The 27,039-nt window shown below is 35.6% G+C and overlaps 1 protein-coding gene across 1 annotated transcript; it reads left to right on the top strand.

The window, feature by feature from the left end:
- The first annotated feature begins 3,218 nt into the window (after positions 1-3,218).
- On the top strand, positions 3,219-13,080 carry LOC142636858 (GDSL esterase/lipase At5g45920). The gene is made up of 5 exons (XM_075811148.1): positions 3,219-3,451; positions 3,548-3,769; positions 11,033-11,100; positions 11,338-11,502; positions 12,730-13,080. The coding sequence occupies exons 1-5, from the start codon at positions 3,353-3,355 to the stop codon at positions 12,890-12,892; spliced, it is 717 nt and encodes a 238-aa protein (XP_075667263.1). The 5' UTR covers positions 3,219-3,352; the 3' UTR covers positions 12,893-13,080.
- Positions 13,081-27,039: the final 13,959 nt, after the last annotated feature.

Here is a 27,039-nt window from a genome sequence, read left to right as displayed (position 1 = left end):
GGTTAAGTCCTTGGCAAATGGCTAATCTATGGACATTACCCTAGACGGAAAGGAGCTGGTTCTCCCCTAAGTAGTGAGGATTATGCTAACTATACCTAGTGGGGGTTTTGAAGAAGCATCTCTATGCGCTCTTGGCCCGGGCTGGCTGCCTTGTTCATTAGGTTGATACAGGAATTGTCTCATCTTTCCTGCCTACACTAGTTGCTCTAGATAGTTTCATAAAGTCTTGCAGTCCTCAGTGGTATGCTCACGCTTTTGGTGGTATTGGCAATGGAGACTCTAGTTGCATTTCACGGGGTCTCTCCCCATCTTATTTGACCACTTGAAGTGTGGCTCATTCTTAATCTTTTCTAAGACTTAGTGCACGGGCTCTCGGAACACGGTGCTAATTGCTTGGGTAACAGCCGGACTCGGAGGCCCAACGAAATCCCTCTAAGGTATGTTGTTATTGTATTGGTCCGACCTGAAATCCCTCCTCTCTTGAGGGATCACCTTAGTCTTTCCCTTTCCTTGCTACTGGTCTTATTCGACCCATTTGTACTCATCAATGTGATCCATGAGTTGACGCACGGTTCCCATGAGCTTTTTTGTTAAGGACTTCCTCAAGTCATGCTTCGTAAGCAGGTCGACCTTAAAGGTGCTTATGGCCATGTCATCGAAGTTTCCCTCAATCTCGTTGAACATCTCTCAGTACCTATCAGAATACGTTTTCAGGGTCTCCCCCTCGCGCATTGTCATGGACAACAGTGAGTCTAGAGGCCAAGGAACCTTGTTGTAAATGATAAAATGAGCCCCAAATGCCTGAGTGAGCTCCTTAAAGGAGTTGATAGAGTATTCCTTCAAGTTACTAAACCACCATATCACTATGAGCCCCAAACTAGAGGGGAACACCTTGCACATTAGGGCCTTGTTCTTTGAATGTACATTAATTCTCTAGTTGAAGTGGCTTACATGCTCCACGAGGTCTATCCTACCGTTATACATGGTAAACGTGGGCTGAGTAAACCGGTGAGGGAGTCTTCCCGCCTTGATTTTATGTGTGAAGGGTGACTTGGAGATTTGGTTCAACGCTTTGCTCATGGTGTCATTCCCCAGGCCTTCGCGAGACAAGCTCTTGTTTTTGTGCCTATAATGGCACTCCTCCTCCTTTGAGAAAGACTCACTGAGAAGAGTCCTTGATTTGGGCCTGTAGTTGCCATCTTGGTCATCTTCGGAAGAGTGGTCGGAGTGTGAGGAAGTTCTTTTTAGCCTCTCGTGACGCAACCTCCTGTGAAAGAAGTCTACTTTCCGCTGCATGCTTCTGGTATTTTCCTCGTGAGAGATGTAGCTCCATTCTCGAGATTGGCTCCTGCTAGTATGTGTAGTATGCACACTAACCTCCCTATCCCCTCTTCGTTCGAGGTTGAGGAAGCGATCTTGGCGCCGAGAGCCAACAGACTCTTCCCAGTGTGGCCCTGAGCCCACCATAGTTACACGCTGAATGCCCTAAAGCACAAGTCTCCCCATAAATGGCTTTAATTGTAGGGACTAGATTTAGCTCCTAAACCCAATTGACTAGAGGACCTAGACCCAAATAGCCCAACACAATGAATTTGTTAGAGAATGGACTCTAAGACTAGGATGTTATGGGTGACATAACGCTTATTATGGGCCAAAAATAACAAAGAGATAAGGAAAAATAGAAGGCAACTACAGTATTAAGAAGGATAATTCTCCTCGGTCGAGTCCAAGGAGATTTGATCTTGAATATATCATTATGAGATTTGTTTACAGTTTCATTTCTTTGTGCTACTATGTTATTCTCTGCTATTTTTTTGATCCCCTCTCTCCGGGAGACCTTCTATTTTATATAGACCCTTTTAGATGATTCTGCCCTTCCATTTGTTGATCACACAAGCTACCACTCAAGTGCTAGTCCCATCAGGAACCTTCCTTGAACCCCTGTGAGATACAGCAACCAAGGCAGCACTATTCAAGGGTCTTTTTCACATAAATGCGGCCAAGAGGTTGATGGAATGCATTAAATGTGGTGATAGCCACCAGTTCTTCAATCATGTCATTGCTTACCCCCTTCGCAAAACTCTTTTTGTACAGTAAGGCCTCCTTTGATGACGTATTGATGACGTGATCATAGAATCCAAGGACGTAGACTCCTCGGCACAGCAACTGCCCTTCTCGTCCATACTATGACACGTGGCGTAATTTCCTTACTCGGAATTCTAGTATCCCATAACATTTATGCCAATGTTTGTGGTGTATTTGTATCATTATATGAATTATTGTTTGGTTGCCAAATGTTTTGTAATTGAATTGACACCTCCTCATGTACTAAGTACTTGGGGGTACTTCGAGGACTAGGAGGAGAAAAAGTTCGTATAGCAAGGATAAGAGTATATTATAATTATCTCTAAAAATATCAAGATCATCCTCTAATATTTACCCCTTTCTCTTTCTTTGCAAACATATGTGGTTTTTATTTGTTTCATATTTGATTTATTTATTTTTTGTTATGTGTTTTGAAATCTAACAGAGCTATTCAAGAACCGGTCCAACTGTACGAGTTTCCCAATTTCATAATTCAACCACCAATTTATGATTTTTTTTTTTTTTTTTTACATTTTATCTAATTTTTGGTTTTTAATAAGAAACAGACCAGATTGACGTTTGATTTTCAATTGACCTGGCTGGTTAAAATTTTAAAATCATGCTCTCAAACTTAATTTTAATTTTTTTTTATTTGACAATGCAGATCAATCGGTAGCCCATATTTTTTTTTTTTGAGAAATACACACACATATATATAAGGAAAGAGGATGAGATAAATGAATACATTCACATGTCAACACCAAAACTGCATATAATTAATAGCCCATATGGTTGTTGTTTTTATGTTGTTGTTGATAATATTTAACCCATTGATTGAACAAGTAACATAGCGATAGACTCATTGTTTGGGTTGGCTTAATAATAATGGTACTTTGTTTATAAAAGGGTAGATTATTAGAAAATGGCAAGGTCTAAGAAGCAACTGTTATTGTTAAGTATGCATTTAGTTTGAGATCAGTGTAATACTTTTTTTTTTTTTTTGAGAAGGTGAGATCAGTGTAATACTTAGAGACGTAATTAGTATGGATGGTTGAGATTTAAAAGCAACTTTCAATCTCAACCATCAAATATAAAAAAAATGAATAAAAAAAAAAAAAAAAAAAAAAAGGAGTTGTAAAGGGATTGGGGTGATTCCAATTTCCAATCCGTGCGCATTTAAAGGACTTGATGAGCTTTATTGAATGCGTGTGTGCGTGCAGTCAGCAGTGTGATATTGTTGGAGAATAACAAAACCCATTTGTGAGAGATGAGGCCAAAGATTTACCTTTTCGGCGACTCAATCACTGAGTTTTCCTTTGATGAAGGAGGCTGGGGTGCTGCTCTTGCCAACCATTTTGCTCGAACGGTACTATTTGCTTTCATGGCTTGGCTTCTAACATGTACATATTTGATGATGGAGATTTTGAAACATCCCTATCATATAATATATTGATATGAACAGGTTGATGTGGTGCTAAGAGGGTACGGTGGGTACAACACGAGATGGGCACTGAAGGTTTTGGAGAAGGTATTTCCTCGGGTGGAAGGTGGAGGAGAACCCTTAGCTGTGACTGTGTTCTTTGGTGCAAACGATGCTAGCCTTCCTGACAGATACTCTGCCTTCCAACACGTGCCCCTGCATGAATACAAGCACAACCTCCACTCCATTGTCTCGTTTCTCAAGGTGAGAGATCTATCTCTTCCTACTTCCTACAACCACAACATTTTCTTTTTTTAATGTATAAATTTTTAATTTTTTTTTTTTGAATTGAAACAACATTTTTAAGTGTGTATTTTTTGTCTCTGTTTTGTTTTTTAAAATTTAACAAATTTTTTATCCTATCAAAAAGAAGAAAAATTTATCAAATTTTATAACTTTTTGTCATATATTTAATAAACACTATACAAATAACTTTGACATAATGGAACGGTGTCTTTGGTTACCGGAGTAACTGGACTGGTTCGTTAGAACGGCGTTTATGATTGCCAAACCACTGGCACAAGTTCCGATGGCTCCGGCTATCCGCCAACTCCACCGTACTGTTGACCTACCCACTAGATGTGGAGAGGGAGAGCTATTGTTGTGTTCTTGTTCTTGTAAAATGTTTTATAAGTTTGACCACATTTTATGCAAACAAAAATTTAGAGGGCGTACATTCAATTTAAAAAAAAAAACTGAAAATATATGTTTAAAAACATGCGTGGAAATACATGCGGCTGAAAACGTGTGTGAAAATACACTGAAAACATGTGTTGGAGTAGATGTACCAAAAGGGGCCTTAAATATGGGAAAATGTTTTCAGGAAAATATTTTATTTTGAAACAAACAGGGTTTGAGTTAAGTAGTATACGGGTGAAGAAGCATAATTTGATCCCTGGTCCTTAAATCCTTTTGTGACATGGACCCTCATTGAGTTGAGCTTGTCAAGTACACAACAAACACACTAGCGCATTATGGGGAAAAAGTTGCATTCAGTGTGTTTTTCTTTTTGTTTTTTTCTTAGGGGGTGTTTAAGTAAGTTGCATTAATCAGTGTTGGAATCAGAGGGAAGATAGCATCTTGAGTGACACAAAAATGAGGGGTGGTTAGGTACTTGTAAAAAATGTCGATAGAATAAGTTGAGTGACAAAATATTTTTTAGAGTAGTGTTAGGAATATTACAAATTTTGTTATATAGATCTCACAACTCACCAATCGTAAAAAGTAATTCAAAATTTCAAACACTAACTTTCTTTCCTTGTTCAAGTGGTTCAAGTGGCACCAATCACATTCATTCACACATCAGTTTTTAAGTTTTTTCTAATAAAATTTGTAGTACCTTTAACATTTTTCTAATTTTTGCAAATATTTTTTTTCCACAAGTACTAGTCTCTTGTGATTGATGCATAATAAAGGTGATGTTAGTTGTGGACTTAGGTGAGTGCTGTTTTGATCACACAACAGATCAAGTCAATAATCATGAAAAACATTGTCCTTAGCATTAATCGTGTATATAGTATGATACTATGCTTTGCACTCAATGATTGTACCATTCTGGAGATTAATCAAGATTGGAAAGTGGATTAAGAATTTTACCTATGAAATGTCCTGGAAATCTTTATGGGGATGGGGGAGTGGAAGAGTGGGACCAGGATGTAACCATTAAGGAGAGATGGTGCCAAAACAAAGTGGGTGTACTGAAGGCCCGGATGTCATTGTTGTTGTTTGCCACTGGGCTGTAATAGACTGCCGCCATTAGATCATTGATTGCTTTCTAATAGGGTTAGTTTTTTATTTTAGTTTTTTCTATACTCTATTTAAATATTTTTTCTTTATTATAATTTATTTCAACTTTTTTTATTATTATTGTTTATCCATTTTGTGGATGCTATGGTGACTAGTCACGTTTGGCTAACTACTCTTTAACCAAAAAAAGAAAAGAAAAAAGAGCCTCGAGCTAGTTTGTGGGACAGTTATGGTGATAGTGAAGCTAAATTTAGTTAAAAAATGGGAATAGAAGAATCCAAATAGGTTTTTCCACCTTGTATGTTTGAGCAGCTAATGACTCCCTCCTGTTCTTCTAGATGGCTTCCCTCTAGACACAAAGCCAAAGTGGAGCCAAGTTGCATACAAGGACTTGCCTCTCGGTGTCTATTAAGTTTTTAGATTGATTGGGATAGGATTCTCTCCATTTTAATCTATTTCATGGTTAAAATATTATCTTTTGGATTTGATAGTGTACAAAGTGTTAGATTATTTAAAAATTTAAATGACATATTACACTTTTAGATTTGTAAACTTTAATCTGAATCATAGAATTGATCTATTTCAATTCTGTCTTTTGTAGTTATATAAGAAACAAAAAATCATCTAAATACTGTAATATATATATATATATATATATATATATATATATATATTGTGTTGGCTTCAATGAGGTCATTGAGGCCAACACTTAATGAGGAAAAAATTTCATTTCAAAAAGACTACAGAGATTGTTATGCTTTGACTATAGAATACTGGTAATTTTATTTTTCATAGTTTAACCTGCTCCTTTTCATTATAATTTAACGATGTACCTACATTCATAGACTTCAGTTTTGATGGATATGGTTAACTCAAAGACCATATGTGATTCAAGATTCCAATTTTTTATACCATAAAATTATTTTTAATAATTTTATATAAAATTTTGAATGATTACTTATTTAGAAAGGCATTAAAAAATCTTGTGTTGGAGTCTCCAATATTTTATACATCAAAATTATTATGAATAATTTCACATAAAAATGTTGAATAGTTATTTGTTTAGAACAAGGGCATTAAAAAACAAATTATGTTGGACCACAAAATTCTAATAATCTCTCACTTGGCCCAACATAACATCATTATTTGTAATTCTGTTAAAAGATTTTTAAGGTATACTACTGCATATTTATAGCCTCAATTGTAGATTGAACATCAAATTCTTGTTTCTTGCTATTCTAATAAATAACTTTACCGCATATATATATATATATATATATATATATATATATATATATATATATATAAATACATAGAATATCTCCCAACTATTACAAATATCGGATTTGAGGTGACCACAGGTTGCTTAGTAGGGTATATTTTAATGACACCATCAATTATTCACTTTTGGATCTGATTTTTAAGAACTCAACAATCTTCTATTGGATGAAAAATAACCCAATTGGGATCTCCTACTCTTCCCACCTCATCTGTTCTTATCCATATTGTACTACTTGCCTGGTGTAGGAAGGAGTGTTCTATCTGCTTTTTAACCAGTCATTGGTAGTGCTAGTGTTTCTTATGGTTTGCAAATAGTGACTCAGGTTTGTTTCTCTCTATTTGCTATAGTCCATTAGTGGTCTAAAGTGAAATCCTTCTTGCCTGGTAAGCAAGCAAGGGAACCGGCTCCTTCCATCCGTTTGTCTCGCCACAACACAAGCTCTTTATAAGCAAAATTAGAAACTCCCTATAGTTATAAATTACTTGAGGTGACATGTGAACTGCATACCTAGTATGTTTCAAATATCTAAAAATCCATCAAATAGCCAACCAATGTGACTTTGTAGGAATCCATAGACATATCTTCTTTAATATCACTGTTTAAGAATGATGTCTTCACATTTATTTGATTAAGTTCAATTCAAATAATACAGGCATGGATATAATAGCATTTAAATATTGGGTTCTTACAATTGGGGGAAATGTACTTTATAATCAATTCAATAATGATGATTTAACCCTTTGCCGGCAATCTAGCTTTGAATATTTCCACTTCTTTTATTGCTTCTCAGTCAGTGTCTCTGTCTCTCTAATCTATTTTTGCATTTATCCATTTACATTTTTTAATGTCTTCTAACTAGCCTCCAAACACCCTTTTTCACATAGATTCAAACTCCGTCATTCATAGCACTAATGAATTGATTTGAAGCAATATCTTTTATGGATTGGGAAAATGTTGCTAGGTCTCATAAATGTTGATGAGCTTTCCTTTTCTCATAGTTTTCACAATTATAAAATATTTAGAAGTTTGAAAACTATTTTTTGGTGTTGGATCTACGAGTTCTACTACCATCAGCCATATATCTATTTCTTATTTCAAAACTTCTTTGTGAAAATCATTAATGCCTCTAATGTCAGGATGGTCTTCCAAGGATTCCACAAACCTTGCTTTCTAATATAACTTTATTTGCTGGATGATATAACTATCTTGTCTAGATTGATGGGGGCATATCACCATAATACATTTTTCTTTTTTAGACAATGCTAGCTTTCTTACCAACAAAACTAGGAGTTTTCTAAGGTTTAATGGGAAATCTATTTATGATATGCATAGGAGCTAGGATAGATTCACCCTCAAGGAAGTCGAAAACTTTTCTTGTGTTAAATTATTGATTGTTCCAAAAGTTTAAGTTTCGGAAACGGTGAATTTGATCATTTAATTATAATTTTAACACCCTCCCTCATGTGTGGGCCTAAACTTCCCCTTAATAAGTGTGGCCCAACACATGAAATTTTTAATATTTTAAATGGGAGGTAGAATAAAGCTAGGGATCAAACTCAGGATCTCTTGCTTTGATACCATGTTTAATTAGCAATTAACCCAAAAGTTTAAGCTGTTAGGAAATTGTGAATTTAATGATTTAACTATAATTCTAACATCTTGTCATTATAGATTTAACCAGGCTGACTTAGCAACAAATCCCATAACTATTTAAACCAGTTCAAGTTTCTGTTATATATATATTTCTTTGTCCTAGGGGATCCATATTGATGCATCTACTGGCTTATGCTTGCATTGAATTGATTTACAAACAGTATGGGGGTAATTCTTGCTGTAGTACAGCTGCCATCTTGATGCGGTTGTAAGGTGGGGGCCAAGGTCAGTTATTATTGCACTTTGTAAGTTCCTTTCTGCATAAATTTACCAGGACAAGCTATATAATGCAGTTGAGCTTTTGTCCAAATGGCAGTAACACCCTTGTTTCGATGTTTTAAAAATTAGGGGGGGGGGGAGAATAAATATCCCTACCTTTTGTTTGGATGTTTTAAAAATTAAGCAGGGAGGGGAATATACATAAAAATTAACAATTTTAACTCTCTTTTGTTAATTTTAAAGAAATAGGTATATATTTACATCAGGGAGGGAAAATTGATTTTTTTTTTTACATATATATATTTTTAATTATTGAACCCCTATCCTCCCCATCCAAATTCCCCCAATTTGAGGGAATTAAAAATGAGGATTGGCTGGTTCAAGCGATATGCAAAGATTATGACATCCTTTGTGATGCTTCATGTTCATGGTTCTAACCCCACCTTCCCCCACCCCCACTATCAACCTATAAAAAAATGATAGAGGGGTTTAGAGGGTAAGATGCTTTTGCAGATACCCTCAAACCCTTCCCCATCCTTTTAAAGAACATCAAAATAAGGTTCATTAGACCCTCTCCATCCCATTCTTTCTACTCCTCTTTCCTATTCCTCAATCCAACGTAGGGTTATAGGAGATCCTTCCGCCTTCCCCCCCCCCCCCCCCCCCTTTTTTTTCTCCCAGGGCCTCTAGGGGTTTTGTGGGTGAATATTCCATCTATTTGGGCTCTATCCATTCACCAACAAAACCAAGGAGGTGATGAAATCATTTTTATAAATAAGTGTTTTATTGCGCCCTTTCTTATTGGTTCTGTTGTGTCCAAACATAAAGGGGTCTGTTTGATGGTTGAAAGCCTTTGTGCAAGTTTCTTCTGGTTAAAAGTACACTTCATTGTGTACATTTGAAGGCTCATTCAATTAAAAATTTCTTGTTTCTTTTGGAAAATTAATGCTTACTTGTGCTAGGTTAAGTTCCAATCAAATGTATTTGAAGCGTTAGTTATTTTTGCAGCGACTAAGTGTCCTGCAAAATTTACTGTGTTGATTAGTGAGGAGCACTTGAGTCCCATGTGGACTTGGACAAACTGACTTTGCAAGTTCGAGGGGGTTATGTAGAAAAAATAATTAATAAAAAGAAGATATTTTACATTCTTTCTTCCCTGTCCAATTTCAAATGTTTTTACCTTTTTTCCCTATCTTGTTTGCACGGTAGGATCAAGAAGAGTTCAAAAGGTCAATGCTATTATTTGCTACACATTTATATATACAGTCAAGTTGTTATAATGAAACTATGAAAACAAAAGATTTAGAGAGAGGAGAGAGCGGAAATAAGGAGAATTATATGTATGTGGTTCAGTGTGACAGCCTGTCCACAATGGAAGCCTTTAGGTGAATCCTAAGTAGGGTATATATAGCAACTGCAGTTGACTTTGGATAATCTCTTTCTTTCTTTTCTTTTTTTCTTTTTTTTTTGTTTTTTTTTTTTGTTTTTGTTTTTTTGTTTTTTTGTTTTTTAATACAAGATAGAATTTCTACTCTAACCTAATCTAAGTGTATATGTGTGTGAAACTTTCTCTTGGAGACTTGAACTCCGGCTCTTACCTCCCACACCCTACAAGCGCTTATACATGTGAAGTGACCACTGCATCAAGGGTGGGCGGTGGTGACTTTGGATAATCTCTTGAGTGGTCTAAATCAAGGACAATTATGTTTTAATTTTAGTAAATCAAGGATATCAGTATGTGCTAAATGTGATATGCAAGATTTACTTACACAAGGGATCTATATCTATTAGTATCTTGGCAATTACTGGTTAGGTTAGCACCAAGTTGCAGAGGATAGTGGCTTCCTTTCTTATATGTGGTTGAAAATTACATTTATTTATATGTTCTGTAGATGACAACTGCGATCCATAGGCATAAAAATTTATAGACCATAGCAAGTAGTAGGAGCCTCTCCCTGCCCATTGTTTACATTAGTTTTTCAAACCCGTTGTTCATATCTGCTTCAATTTATAAAAAACTCCACCATTGCTTTAGTGAAACAAGGACATGTAGTTGAACTTGCTAATCATATTCTTTTGAAAGACACCTCTGCATAGCTACATTTACATTGAAGCTTTTATAGTTAAATCTTTTGAAGACAAGAACAGAAACAAAGAAAAAAGAAGAGTAGCCGAGCTGTGTGGTATAAACTGGATATTCAGTGTTAATGTATGTGCAATTGACATTGAGCAATGAGCATGCCTGAATGGTCTATAGGGATGACATCTTACTGAGACAAATATCGTTGATTAGGTCTAAAATCAAGGAAGTAATAATGATCGTTGATTTTAGCTCAATCAAGGGCAGAGATATACATGGAAAATAGACTCTATAATAAGAAAGTCAATGCACAAAACTTATTTTCAAAGAAAAAAATTAATAATAAAAAAATAGAACAGAAGTTATTTGCTACATGGATCTTGCTAAAATACTCTTATATTCTAGTTTCTGCTAACCTAAATGTTTGCTTTCCATTTTAGGCTTTCTATTACTTTACATTTTTTCTCTTTAAATCTTTTGGGCTCAGAAACAATGGCCAAAGACTCAAATTCTTCTCATAACACCTCCCCCAATTGATGAAAATGGACGCCTCAGGTATATTCTACCATACAAGATCTTAAATTTCGTCATAAAATTCTATGTTGTCTTTGAATTTTTGTTTATCTTGATGTCCTTTAGTTCTTTATGGTGATGTACAATCTTTGGTCATTGAGACAACTGTCTTAACTTCTTCTTCTTCTTTTTTTATTTTATTATTATTTTATTTTTTTTATGTGAACTTAAATTAAGAATAAAAATTAGTTCAGTTTTGACAAAATCCTTTTGATGCAGAAATCCTTTTTCTGAAAATCCAGTAACTCAGCCTGAGAGGACAAATGAAGCTGCTGGTGCATATGCAAAGGCATGTATTGCTGTTGCTGAAGAATGTGGGATCCCAGTGTTGGATCTCTGGACAAAAATGCAACAGTTCCCTGACTGGGAAAATGCTTATTTGAGGTACTGCACGGTATATTTTATATGCATGGTTAGCATGTTTGCACGAGCTTCACATAGTAGATGGTGACTCTTGACTAAGTTTGTGGATTAACTTCACATGATTATCTAATGGTTCTTGTAACTTCAAGTTGGTATGGAGTTGACTTTTGTGTATGCTAAAAATTAAAGGTATAATATACTTTTCACCAAGATCCTTGTAGCTTAGTGACATTTCCTATTCTCTTTTATAAGAATCAGGATTTGAATCCCTCCTCTCCAATTGTTCATTAATGGAATTATCAATATATAATTTTCATATCCAAATTAAAAAACTTGGCAATTAATTTTCATAAAAATTTAAAAGGAATCAACTTTCTCCTTTTGTGTATGTGTTGAATTTATTTCACACACAAGTTTTGATGTTTCATGTCAATATTTTGTCAATGTATACAATTACTTTAGCCAAGAATCTTGTAGCTCAATTGGTTGGAACCTTTAGTGATTTCAATGGAGGCAACTAGGTTTCAAATCCCTTATCCCTAAATTATTGAATTATAAAAATAAAAAATAAAAAATGTATACAATTCCTATACCTTTAGAATAGAATAGACCAAAATTTTAGTATTTTCCAGCCACCTATCTCCATACTCTTCTCTCCTCTCCTCTCCCTACATCTCCATCTTTAATGGTAGATGGATGCAAGGATGGAAATTGATACGTTAAAAATTTTTCATGGACTGAACAACTGGATCAGTTTGAAGGACAAAATCCAAGTTTGGATCAAGTTTTATAGATGAAAGTATATTTCAGCCTAAAATTATACCTTGGCATTTATTTTTTCAAGAGATTGTACGGTATTGAATTAAAAATCAGTTTGCATAGGTGAACTTGTCAATTCTCAATACAGCTAGCTGTTGGTATGACTTTAAAAATCAGTTTGCATAGGTGGACTAGTCAATTCTCAATACAGCTAGCTGTTGGTATGACTTTATATATATTGTAGTTATTCTTTTGGTGGTATGGTTTCTTAAAAATTGTTCGAATGACCTTTATATTTAATGAAGTTATTAGATTTTGAGAATTTGGTACCATGGGCCATTTGCCTAAATGGATCCTTTTGATTGCCATTAGTTGTCGGTGGTTTACAAGGAGTGCCCAGATTCTGTATTACATTTTGCGGGTAATAGCGTGTTGTTAAGGGTTATGTTATAATGCCCGGTGATGATTTTTCATGATCTGAAAATGCAGAGATGGTTTGCACCTTACTCCAAGTGGCAACAGGCTTGTGTTTGAGGAGCTGGTCGTGAAGCTGAGGGATGAAGGCTTGAGTCCGGAAAATTTGCCAGTTGATCTTCCACTGTTTACTGAGATTGATGTTGATGACCCCCTTAAGTTTTTCGACAAATATTAATGTAATTATCAACTTAGTTGGTACCCAAGGAACTCTTAATTATGGGTCTAAATTATCTGCTTGATCTAATTGCCTCTCTCTTGGTGGAAAGCACTGCTTCTTTTTGTGTTAATATAGCTTTCATGTCCAATGTTAAAAGTCAAACATGCTGAAATTCTATATAAGACGTCTTAAATGATTTTATAGAAGTGTTACTTCTTGTTATTATTTTATTTAATTTAGAGGTTTTTAATTTTTACTTCCTATCATTGGAAAGATATGCGTGTCTTCTTACTTGAGGAAATTTACAAAATTGTTACCATTTATTTTTTGGTTTATGCGTTCAAACGGACATGAACAATTAATTAGGTGATGGACAGCGGGATGAGCCGGTAATGGTTTGCTTAATTATAATATATATATATATATATATATATATATATATATATTTTTTTTTTTTTTTCTTCAATATAATTTATAGAAGTACATAAATACTTGTGTAATTTTTCATTTTGGGAAATTATTGTGCATCCTCGGAGTACTATAAATGCGTACTTTCTCATCTCATATGAATGATAGGTTTTACTAATTAAATTTAAGGTGAGACCTACCATTTATGTGAGAGAGGAGAGTACGTATTTATAGCACTCCGGGAGTACTTAATAATTTTTCATTTTATAGTATAAGATGTCATTAATATCTAAGGAATTTGTTCCGAACATTTTCACGTCATTAAGAAAAAAAAAAAACACATTGTTAAGCATAATTAAGAATTTAATTGATATGTTTAATGAAATAATTATTGCTAATATTACTGTGTTATTTTGCATCAATTTTTGTTTTTTGGTTCTGATAATAGAAAATTAAAACAGAAATCCATTCCATGAGATATATAAATCCTTCTAAACTTAGTTATTATCATGAATGAGAACAACGACTATATATATATTTAGAACTTGTTTCTATTTATTTGTAGAAAAGTGTTTGGACTGCTTTTCACCAACTCACTTAAATGATTTTGGGATCCCATAAGCCCCTTGTAAGTCGTAACTCTTGTGGGCTACGCATTCCACCACAAATTTGGAGCTTGTAGCCCAAGTAGACTATTTAATTTTAGAGCACTCACAATAGTGTAATTAAATAGCTATTTTAACTACATCAAAACACAAAAATTCATATTACAGCAGTGGAGTTAAAGGTAAAATTTTTACTTTCATTACTATAGTGCACATCTATATATGGACGAGATTGATGATAAAGTATTTGAGAAATTGTTAACAAAAGAGAAGAAAACACTATCCCCACTTGGTGAACAAAAAGAGGAGGGAAAAAAAAAACCTTCTTGTCTCCTATATTTTGGGTCAATTTTTAGTTTCGTCTCTTTTTTAATTTTTTGAACTCCTATTTTGGTTCTTAAATTTTTGAAATCCTTTTTAATGTTGTCCATACTATCATCTTACTAACGAAAGTAGTCTATGTAGCATTTGGAGTGCACCGCTAACATATTAAATCCTAAGGTGGCCAATAAAAAATATTAAAAAATTTATTTGGCATTTAAAAAAAAATTTATGTTAGCATTTGAATTAAAAAAATTAAAACAAAAAGATATTTTCTCAATTTTAAATTAAATTAAGAAATATCAAAAACATATTTTTTATTTATTTTACTTTTCAGTTTTAAAGATAGAGAAAAAAATTTGCAGTAACTTTCTCAACTTTTCTTGAACTTCCTTGGCAAGCAAATACAACATCACAAAAATCAAATTTGCCAATCTTTAATAGCGGTAGACATAAAAGTCAACCTAATAAAAACCCTTTGAAATCCCAATAGTCCAAATCTAACCCCAAGATCCCCAACCCACTTACAATCAAGTTTCCAAATGGGCCCTCTCTCTCTCTCTGAGCAGCCTAGAGTTCACGCCACCACCAACAGCAATGGCTCCACTTCTCGCAACTAATGGCTGTAGCAGTGAGACACGTATACAATGACATACAGACAAAAGGAATAGAGGGAGAAGGTCCTGTAGAAGAAATATTAAAAAAATAAGAGAAGTACTAGACTAGGCAAAAAAATTAAATAAAAATAATTTGAAGACCACTTTATGATTTTTCATTAGTTTTTCTTTTCATAATTTTTTTATGTTATGATTTTTTATTGATTAATGAGATTATAAATTATTTAATATACAATTATTATTATTATTATTATTTAGTGCGTAACCCCAAAATGGTGCGTCGGCATACATCGATATCAAAATATTCTAGTTTTATTGTCAATCCGGAAGGGAATTCAAAACTTTACTATAAACCCATGACCAAAAACCCAACTCACGTCAATTCAAGACCACTGCTTGCTTGCTACCGCCACCACCAATGGTGGCTTTCTCTCATTTCTTTTTCTCCCTAAGCTTGAGTTGTGGTTTTGAGAAATGAGTTTGATTGGTGGGGGATGGATTGGTTTTAGGATCTAGGTTTGATTGTTGTTGTAAGAAGAATTGGTTGGGTTTTTCTAGGTTTAAGTGTTTGAGATTTTTTGTATGGGTTGGTTATATTTTTTGGATTGATTTGGTACTTTGGAACTTTGCGATTTGATAGTTTTTTTTAAGCCGAATTTTATGGGGGGAGGGGGGGGGGTTTGTGTGTCTGTTTCCAAGAAAATTGCTAGGTTTATGAGTTTGTTGGAGATCGGTTTGGCTGTTGGGTTTGATTTTTTCTAGGAGATTTTAGTGTTTTTATTAGAGGATAGGGAATTGTATGTGTTTTTACATTTTTTGTTGCTAAAAAAATTGCAAGAAAAGAGAAGAAAGTTTGGAATTTTTTTTTTTGGATAACCAAATTGTAGAAGAACATGTTAGTCTGTTCTTCAAAAAACAAAAAAAAAAATAGTGAGAAGAAATTAAAAAAAATATAAAATTAGATCGTATGATTGTAATTTAATTTATATATTTTGTTTAAAATTTTTAATTTAACTTATTTATTTTTAAAAAATCTTAAAATTATTTTAATAACCTATGCTTACAGTGCACTCCACGTGGTTTTGAATTTTATGCATTCCGGCCAGAATTTCTGAAGTGTTCCGTTTCGGTGTTTAGACTTTAGACCAGTGCAAAAAACCCGCTTCCGTATCGTTCCAAATACCGGCTTGGACCGGTCTGAACATGCTTTCCGACAAAAAAAATTGGGGTTTTAGGCGAGGTAGGAGTTTTAGACCGAGATGATTTGTCGGAAAAACCAAAAAGAAAAGGATGAGAACAAAGATTAACAGAGGCACGGTGAGATTGAGAGGAAGTCCGAGACGATTACCGAATTTGATGTTTTTGGGTATGAAAAACTCACGTTTTGGCCGTTGATGACAGTCGTTATTCTAAATTTCTTCTTTTTAAGGAAAAATTTCTTCTTCAAAATTTTTGCTTGAAACTTCAAAAGAATAAAATATTAGACTCATGAAAATTGGAAATAAAAAAGAATGAATAGGAAATATGAGACTTTAAACCAATCACGTGAGTACCTGCCACCGGATTGTTGTAGTGAAATTGAAGTTATAAAGAAGCTTCTAGGAAGCTTCATCATTTACAAATAACCCCAATAAGTTTATTTATTAGAAAAAACCATTATTTATTTAATAATCAATCTAATAATTTTTATTTCTTTATTTTTTAAATTATCAAATAATTTTATTATGAATGCTTTTCAAAACACAATGTAAATTCTTTAATTTCTCTAATTTATATCATCTGACAACGGAATTCAAAACCTTACTCCATGTGTCATGTACGGTCAGAACGACATTGAAAATAATTTCTACAATTTAGAACACAAAATAAGATTAAAAAAAAAAGGGACTAAACTAAAAAATGACTCAAAAAGTTGGAACCAAAAAAGTATTTTATCCCAAAACGAGAAAAGAGGCTCTCTTGTGTAAGTTTCACTCCCACCAAATTTCAATGCCAAAAAACTTATTCCCTTCCAAAAGTCCTTGAAATATGGAACTTAATAATCACAAAGATTGAAGCAACGCAACACAAGTCAAAAGGATATAGCCCACTATTTTGGGCTCAACAAGAGGGCCGGTAACTAAAAAAAATGGCAAGAAAAAGAGGATAAAGATGCCAATGCATGCCTAACTTTAGATTTTTCTGTAAGCACGAGGGTAACTAAGAATATACACTTAGTTGTGGGATATTTATGCCAGTCTCTTTCAAGTGTCTTGTTGAATATTGCTTCAATACTGTTTTTTCTTGTTATAAAAGTCAAGGAATTTACTTGGTGATGAATACTCTTTTGATATAAAAGGAAAAGTAATACTTATTGAAGAAGTAATGTGTATTCCTTTTCCATCAATGAATATGTTTGAAGCTCTATAAGTAGGTATTGTTGCAAAGGGTTTGGTGACTTTTGCCTAAGATTCCTTCCACGCTGGGAGAGTTGAAAGGCTCCTAGAAGAACACGAGTGATTTTCTTTGAAGAGTAAGTTGGTTGATTTTTTAGGATTGAAAGACTACTTGTGGTTGTGTTGAGAGTTTGTTTGTTTTGTGAATGTGACATAGTTATTCTGTGTATTAAGGCTTTGAGTTTATAAGTTTATGTTGGTAAGGTTTGTGAGTGTTGCTTGTGTGAGTTGTGAGTGTTGATTAATGTTTTTATAATCCATATCATTGATAGTGAATATTTTGGTTGGCGTTGCCTGTGGATGCAGGCATGGATTTAGCCAAATCATTTTAAATATTGTTGTCTCTTGTAGATTTTTTATTTTCTTGTTTGTGTCAATACTCTTTTGCTAATTCCTATATAATAATTGATGTTAGAGCTTTTGTTGTTGCACAACATGCCTAGTGCACAGATCAACATTATGATAAGGACACATATGACACTTGACTAATTACCCTCCAAGCACTCATAGAGAGCTACAAACTAGACTTACTAAGTACTGAGAAGCTAGTGCAATCGGCACAAAGCTAGGACAAGAATGTTGTAAAGATTTAGACCCTTTAACATAGTATGATTAACCTAATATTAAGCCAAGTTGATTAACAAGTTTGTTAATTAACACTAGGTTAAACCACAATGTGTAAAAAAAATATAATGCTGAAATATAAAGAACACAAAGATCTGATGACTGAGGAAAATCAAATCAATAAAAAACCTAGAGAAGATTTAATCTAGCTATCTTTAAGGTAAAACAGATCCATTATGAAAGAATTGAAGTCTATACAATAAGACTTAGACCACTAACATCCTATTGCTACCTCGAATAGAAAACTTGCTATCTCGAGTAGAAAACTTACTACCACGACCATGTGACACTTCCGAGTCCATGTACTACTTCTTTTTTTGATCCACTGCAATCACAAGTTCTCCTACTTGTGAATTTTGATCTTCTTGAATGTTCTTTGTGCTGCAATTGAAACGATCACCAAGCTCTTGACATCAATCATGATCTTAATAACCCTAAGTGTGTATGAAGGTAAACACCTCTAGATCTTACAAGAGATTTAAACACACAGCATATCAAAAGCTTATAAAACATAGCTAGGGTTTTTCTATTTAAATGAGACATAAAACATAAAACCTTACACATCAAACGAGCTTGGCCTGAGTTGGAAATGCTGCAGAAAAAAACAATCTACACGAATCTCGATTGATCGAATCTAATTTTCGATCGATCGATCGATCAAAGCTTGCAGAATGTGACCAATAATTTCTCTAATCACTCGATCCTAACTTTACAACAAAACATACTTTGAGCAAGCCTAAACCTAGACTTTATGTTTTGATCATGGTTTGCCAACACAATACACATTGAAATTCTAATACATTAGTCCCTTAGGTCTTAAAACCTAACAAATGTTACACAGTAAAAAATTAAGTGTTATGTGGCCAATTGAAGGTACATATGCCCAATACACAAATGCACACATTGTTCTTGTATTTTTCTCTTTTTGTTTTTGTTTTCCATTTAAGATCAAAACAAAAGCTATGAAAATAAGCTAGATTGAAAACAAAATGTAGACTATAATGCAGTACTAATTGAACCTAACCTCAAATGCTTTGAACTCCTAAAATGGATGATGATCCATGATGACAAACGAAAGGAGTCAAAGTTGTAAAGCCTAGAAAAAGATCGGAAGAATTTGAATAAAGAACAGATGGGAGGGACTTAGGTCTTAGAAGTCTTTTCACCCACACAACATGAGGCTTGGGTTGTGTAAATGATGAGGTTTTATTCCTCAAAAGATGAAGAGGAGGACAAGAGGAATTCACTCTAAATAATTAAGTTAAAAGGCTGAAGGCCTTAATCAATTCACTAAGGGCACAAGGTAATGTGCCTTGGGTTGAGACGCTTTATTTCTAGCCTACAATTTGAAGCAGTTAGGACAAATTGTCTAAAGCATCATTATGGTATCGACATAAATATGGAACGCGAGGAGGACACTACTTCATAGGAATAGGATGGATGTTGGTCTTTGGCACAAACTCAACACTGACCTTCTTAATCTTGTAGACTTGAGGTTGCTTAACCCGAGGTTCAACCTTTTTGAATTGGGGCAAAAACCAGCCATAGCCCTGAGGATTTGAGAGAGGAGGGACCAAAAGATCCAATTTTTCTACATCCTATCATAGATTCATAGTTTTGTCATAACTAGATTTTTGAGAACTAAAAACCTCCTTAGGTTTAAAACTTGAAATCCTCTCCAACTCAGTCCTATCCTGACTCGATTCACACTCCAAGGTTTTTAACTAGTAAAACAAAGAAGTATTCTCCTTTTTGGTAGCATCCAACTTGGTGGTCTCATTTAACTTAGCCAAAAGCTCTTCATTTTCAAGTTCCATTTTGCACCTTGATAGGCCAAAAACGTATTGACCCCTTGTGATGAATTAAATTGATTAATTAGCCAAGTTATTAATTAATCAAATTAACATGCAAACGCATGGTAGCACAAACAAATCACCAATAAACTAAAGTATGCAGCAGAAAATAAATGACACGGTGATTTGTTTACGAATGGGGAAAACCTACACGGCAAAAACCCTACCAGGTGATTTTAAGGTCACCACTCTCGAAATTCTACTATTATCACAATAAGCGGTTACAAGTAAAGGAATCTCAAGTACCTTACCAACCTATAGTTGAACCCTTACCCCAATACCCAATTGGACTTGTTCTGTAGTGACAATTTCTCCTTTCAATGCATGGCTCCCAAGTACGTGACTAACCAATTACGCGGATCCCAGTATGCGACTTCAATCACCAACTAGAGAAGATTGTTGGCTGCAAAGTTCTTCAATTCATCCACACGATGAAGATCAAGAAGATACTTGGTTACAAAACCCTACGGTGCAAAGACACAGCAACTTCTTCAAAAGAGAAATGAACTAGGGCAAGAACTTCGTCTCAAGTCACAATTTGCATGAACAAGGATTTCTCAATGCTTGTGCAACTTGCATCTCTTTGACAGCCCTTAAAATAATCCTTTTATATGTCTAGGGTTAGGAGAAAAGAAAGTCTAAAGACATATCCACAGATTGGAATTAAAACAGAACTCAGAATCTGTTTTTCTTAAACCTCGACAGATAGAGGTATCGAGATGCTGTCGAGCAGCTGTCGAGCCACGAGGCTAGAACAGCTCTTTAAACCTTGACACATGCTAGCTGTCGAGTTTTAATGAACTTTGCACTTTTCAGTTTGTTTCTTGGACAGACTTGATGACTTCAACACTTGATCTTGAAACACAGTTTCTTGAAGTATAAAACTCATCCTAATTCTACCCAATTACAAGTAAAGTGCGTTTTATCAAAAGATTAGCCAATTACAGAAATGAATGACATATGTTCTAAACAAGTGAAACACATATGTCCTAACAATCTCCTTCTTTGGCAATCCGTGACAAAACCACAACCACCAAATGAACATATGAGAGAAGTCATAAATCACTTAACTCATATTTACTAGTTGAATACAGTAAAATCTATCCTAACACAAACTCTTGAAAAACTTTGCAAGAAGAGAGTTTATGACAAGTAGACTTTGACAACCTGTATTTCTGAAACACTTTAAACAAAACTCATCAAGGCATCTTAGTGTGAAATAGAAATAATAGATTGCATACAAATAAAGAATCATGTGTATAAATAGAGAAAAGAAACAACACATGTAGAGAAAGGTGAAAGAAACATACATCACCACATATATAACAAAGATAAGCACAATGTATGTAATAATGGTCACAAGACCTAGGTACAAGAAGAGGATGTATCTAAAGTAAAGAAAAGAAAAAGATACAAGTAATCCTCACTACATCCCTTAACACTCAACACTCCCCCTATAAAAAATTTCCCTATACAAAGCTCTCCCCCTAAGTATGACTACTCTCATAACCCACGAAACTACTCCCCCTTTTTGTCACGAGTGACAAAGGGTAGAGTATCAAGTAGACATCTCATCGGTAGAGCTAGCATCTCCAACATCATCATTTGAAGCATCATCGTCATCACCATCATCATCCCTAGACTCGGAGGCCACAGGAGGTGGTGGAGGAGAAACCTCGGGAGCAAAACCACCCATGGTCGCTTGTCGCCGAGCAATGCGACCAACACGAACATTCACCTAATACAACTCTGTAAAGAGCGTATCCAGGCGAGTATCCATGCGCTGAAGCTGCACCATGATGTCTTCTAGTAACACATCGCTTAAAGAAGAGGAGGAAGCGGATGAGACACGAGCAGATCTAGATGAAGCGAAATAGGAGGAAGGAGCTGCTGAACCTGTCTGTCGCGACCTAAGCTGTGCCTCACTACGTTTTACAGTAGCGGCGTCTATGGCAACCATGACATGAAAAGGGTCAAAGACAGGAAAAAGGATAGAAAAATGGCGTAAAATACTCTTGATAGTGGAAGGAAAGATGAGCTTATCACTGGTAGCCGTATCCTTATACACATCTATGATAGAAAAGATGAAATGTGAAGGAAAGTCAATGGTAAGATCCTCAAGAAGAGACAATAGAAAATGAGCACGAGGCTCTGTGATAGAGTTGTAGTGAGAGAGAGGATGCAAGACAAAAGTCATCACCATGTTTAAGAAACGAGGACCTTTACCAAAAGGTCGACATGACGTAAACTGGTGCTCACCCCAATTAGAAGGGCGCTCACAAAAAGCAGAGATCATCTTGTCTTTGGACACAGTTCGTAGACGCTCATAATCGGGGTAGTCTGGATGCTCAACCCTCGGAACATGGAGCACATTGGATACCAACTTTGGTGTGACAACTATGCGCGTACCTCGAAAGAGAGTGAGAAAGAGAGGTACTGAAGAATCGAATCCATGCATGTTGGAGTAAAACTCCTAGATCAGCACAGAAGGACAAGTGACCGGGACGTCACACAGTGACTCCCATTCCTGTTTGTGAAAGACATCGGGAAGGTCAGTGTCGACGAAGTCCGCCAGAACAACTTGGCGTTCCGAATGAACACCTCATTTAGAAAAATTCTCCAAGAAGTCCTGATGGGCTTTCTCATCACAGAACCGAACAAAAAGAGGAGTGGAATCAGAAGATGAAGAGGCCCTAGAACAAAGAGGGTTCTGGGTCGGAATAGACTTAAGTTTTGCTGCCATAGACACTACTAACGCAAACAAAAAGAGAGGGGGGGGGGGGAGAAAGAAACACACAGAATAGTTTCAAAACAATTCAAATATAACAAGTATATTGAAAAGAGAGAACGTATGCATGGGGAATGCATGAACATGTGACATACAATATGAAAAACATCATGGGCTTAGCCCAATCCAATCCTACCAACACACAAACATTTTGCATACATCTAAATGCATGAAAAGACTGTTAGAATACAAATGTGATGCAATGCATGGAGTTTTTAGATCAAATCTACAAAACCCATCCCAAAAATTTCAACAATAACTCATCACTTTGAAAAACCCCAAAATTTTTCAAAAACCCCAAAACCTAGGTTTCAAAACATGAAATGCATGTAAATGAGAAAGATTAGATGCTTACCAAGTGAAGAAAAACTTGAATAAGCATGAGGAAACCTTGGGTAGAGGTTTAGAGTGAGAGAAAGAGGTTTGCGAGGTGAAGATACAGAGCTATCGAGAGAGAGATCGAGAGAAATGAAGAACCGGATCGCACAGAATCTATATATAGATCCTCAGTAAATCTCAATAGATACAGGTGTCGAGAAAAACAACTTCGATAGATAAATCTATCGAGAAGGTGTCGAGGAACAAGGCAAAGACATAAGGACAGAAGCTCAATCGATCCACCAGGTGTTGAGAAGCTACGAGAGGACAGGAGGTTTCTCGATCGATCCAGAAGGTGTCAAGATGCTATTGAGATTGTGATAAGAAAAAACTAAGAAGCTCGACAGACAGCCAGGTGTCGAGGAGGTATCGAGGAGGTGTCGAGCCAGCTTTTCAAAACAGTTTTTCGAGAAGGGAAAAACACAAACATGAATGCAATCACGCATGCAACTCAACCAAAGATCCAAACACATATTAGACTCTCAAAATCATCTCTCAACAACAATTTTAAGCACAGGGATCTCAAAAAAACACACTCACAAACTAAACAAGTCTAACCGATTTTATATTTCAAAAACAAGTCAAGACAGTTTAGTGAGTATACATCAACACATGTAAATCTTGTGATGGCCAAATCACATTATACCTGCACATGTATCAAAAGTAGCAAAAAATATTGCGTGTTGTGTGTGAAAACATCGCAAGATTGCATAAGTGTTTTATGATATGACGATTTGAGATATGAAAAAATCACTTTAATTCACACACAATCATAATTATTTGATGGGGACTATCACCTTTGAGGTACATCCTATAACTCCCACATCTCCTAGAAAACACGCTTACAATCATATTTAAAGCATTTTTGACAGTTTTACTTTTATTTTCTTTGCATATTTTCTTTTTATTAAGCAAACCAAGCATGGGTATATAAAAGAGAGAAAAGAAATACCCAATTATGTTAAGCTTTTGACATTGCACTTTTGCTATGCCAAAGCACACAGATGTCATTGATATTGCACTTTTGCTATGCCGAAACATACAGATATCATATCATGATTGGCGGGCAAAGTGGTGAGATGGTTATTTATGCCTTTCTCTTAGGATTTTCTAGTCCTACCCGTCAAAAAGAGTGATACGAGTGTTAAGTTCAAGAGATCACTTAACCTTACTCATCACAAACAAAGAGTTACAAAGCTCACTTGCTTAGTTGTGCATAGAGATGCTCATCTAAGCTACAAGAGATACAAAGTTTAGAAAACTCTGTTTCAAAGGCCATTTTAAGGTTCACAAGAACCGATGTACACAAACAAACACTATTTTTGTATTTTTTTTTTCAATTTTTCAATTTTGTTTTTGAAAAACAAAACAAAATAAAAACTGAAAACACACAAACAAAAACATGTTAAACAAAGTAAAACAAAGCATAAAACTAGACTGACTCAAAACATTAAAGTAAAACACACAAGTAATGCAAAAACAAAAACAAGAAGGGGAGAGAGAGAAGAAGTGAATAAATCACTTGGAACCCTTTTCCTTCCACACCTTGGAAGAACGTTTCCCTTTTGCAAACCCTTGAACCGGTGATGAGGGAGAACGATTGAAACCGTTCAAGTTCGAAAGGAACATGAGGGCTTTGATAAGATCTCCAAGAGGAGCAAAAGAGGTTTGAAGTTGATTCTGGTTCCTAGATGCTATCATGCCCTTGCTCTGTTGAGTGGCTAACCACTTATAGCAATTTGGTCGAGTATGACCGGCAATACCACAATGATGACAGAGATGTTACTTCTTCTGTTTAGGTTTTTGAGAGTTAGCCTTTAGTCCTAGAGTTTTTAGCCTCCTTCTTCTCACGCTTAGGGGGTGCTCCTAAGATGGACTTACCCTTGTCTAGGTTCTCACTTGCTAATTCAGGTTTATCATCATTGTTCTCAATTTTAATATTATTAGCAGGAGGAACAAAAACAGTAATACTAGCAGAAGCAATATTAGAGGAAGAGAATTCATACCCTAATCCTGTTCGATCAGAAGCAGTTTTCTAAAAGCTGAGCATCTCATCCAGCTTTGCACTTGATGTCTTTTCCAATTGAGCTCTTACTTGAAACAGCTCCTCTTCAAGCTTCTTGGTATTCTCAGCTAAGAAATTATTCTCGAATCTCAGTGCTCCAGTAGTCTGATTAGCTTCATGAAACTTAGTGGAAAGCTCTTTACGGTCAAGTTCCACATCACTAAGCTTCTTGGTGGCTAGCCTATAGAGTTTCTCATGCTTCTCAGAAAGCTTGTACAGTTTTTCATAGGTTGTATGGATATCATCTTGATCATCCATTTTTTTAAACTTGGATTCCACCAGTTCCTCTTCTTCATCCACATCTTTAACAATCCCTTCAGTAGGATTGACAGTGGCAGTGAAGGCATTTAAAATTCCATCATCTTCATTGTCGGAATCATCCTCAAGCTCTGTGTCGCTTAAAGTAGCAGTAAGTGCCTTGCTCTTCCCAATGCTCTTGAGATATGTGGGACACTCCTGTTTCATGTGACCGAAGCCTTGACACCTGAAACACTTAGGTCCTGCGGGAACAGTGTACTGACCGCCATCCCGAGCATCCTTCTTTCCTTTATCTTGGCTCTTGAACTGAGAGGAACTAGATTGCCTACGGTCTTTGTCGAAGCCTTTTCCATTGGAATTTTTCATGAATTTCTTGAATTGCTTGGTGATGTAGGACTTCATCTTAGAGTCTTCATCGTCTGATGACTCATTTGTCTCACTGCTTTTGGCCTTCAGTGCCATGCTCTTGCCTTTAGCCGACTTGCCAATTCTAGTCAACCCTAGCTCATAGGTTTGCAGATTACCAACCAGCTCAGTCAGAGGAATCTTGTCAATATCCTTTGATTCTTCTATTGCCATGATCTTGGCATGGAATCTCTCGGGTAGAGATCTGAGCACTTTTCTCACAATTTTGGGTTTAGGAATGGTTTCCCCAAGATTGAAGGTTGAGTTCACTATGTCCTTGAGCTTGGCATATAACTCATCAAACGACTCATCCTTTTCCATCTTAATTTCTTCGAAGCTAGTAGTGAGCCTCTGTAGCTTCAAATCTTTGACAGCCTTTGTTCCCTCATAGGTTCTCTGAAGGATGGTCCATGCTTCCTTAATAGTTTCAGTGGAGGATATCTTCTTGAACTCCTCATTTGTGACCGCACTGAATAATGCATTCAATGCTCTGCTGTTGAAGTTTGCCACCTTGATCTTAGCTTCATCCCAGTCGGCCGTCGCTTCTTTAGGCTTGGTCTAGCCTATCTCCACAGCTTACCACACCTTCTCATCTAGTGACTGCAAGAAAGCTCTCATGCGTAACTTCCAGTATGCATAGTTAGTACCATCAAATAATGGAGGTATAATAAGAGACTGACCTCTATCCATGACAAACAGGGGTCAATGGATCACACACAAAGATTAACCCTAATCAGAGTGTGCCTACTCTGATACCACTTGATAGGCCAAAAACGTATTGACCCCTTGTGATGAATTAAGTTGATTAATTAGCCAAGTTATTAATTAATCAAATTAACATGCAAACGCGTGGTAGCATAAACAAATCACCAATAAACTAAAGTATGCAGTGGAAAATAAATGATACGGTGATTTATTTATGAATGGAGAAAACCTACACGGCAAAAACCTCACCAGATGATTTTAAGGTCACCTCTCTCGAAATTCCACTATTATCACAACAAGCGGTTATAAGTAAAGGAATCCCAAGTACCTTACCAACCTACAGTTGAACCCTTACCCCAATACCCAATTGGACTTGTTCTATAGTGACAATTTCTCCTTTCAATGCACGGCTCCCAAGTACATGACTAACCAATTGCGCGGATTCCAGTACGCGACTTCAATCACCAACTAGAGAAGATTGTTGGCTGCAAAGTTCTTCAATTCATCCACATGATGAAGATCAAGAAGATGCTTGGTTACAAAACCCTACGGTGCAAAGACACAGCAACTTCTTCACAAGAGAGATGAACTAGGGCAAGAACTTCATCTCAAGTCACAATTTGCATGAACAACGAATTCTTAATACTTGTGCAACTTTCATCACTTTGACGACCCTTAAAATAATTCTTTTATATGTTTAGGG

The sequence above is a fragment of the Castanea sativa genome, chromosome 5 (assembly GCF_040712315.1).
Source record: "Castanea sativa cultivar Marrone di Chiusa Pesio chromosome 5, ASM4071231v1".
NCBI classification, from domain to species: Eukaryota; Viridiplantae; Streptophyta; class Magnoliopsida; order Fagales; family Fagaceae; genus Castanea; species Castanea sativa.
Note: the sequence above shows the minus strand (reverse complement) of the source record. Positions and strands in the feature narration are given on the sequence as shown.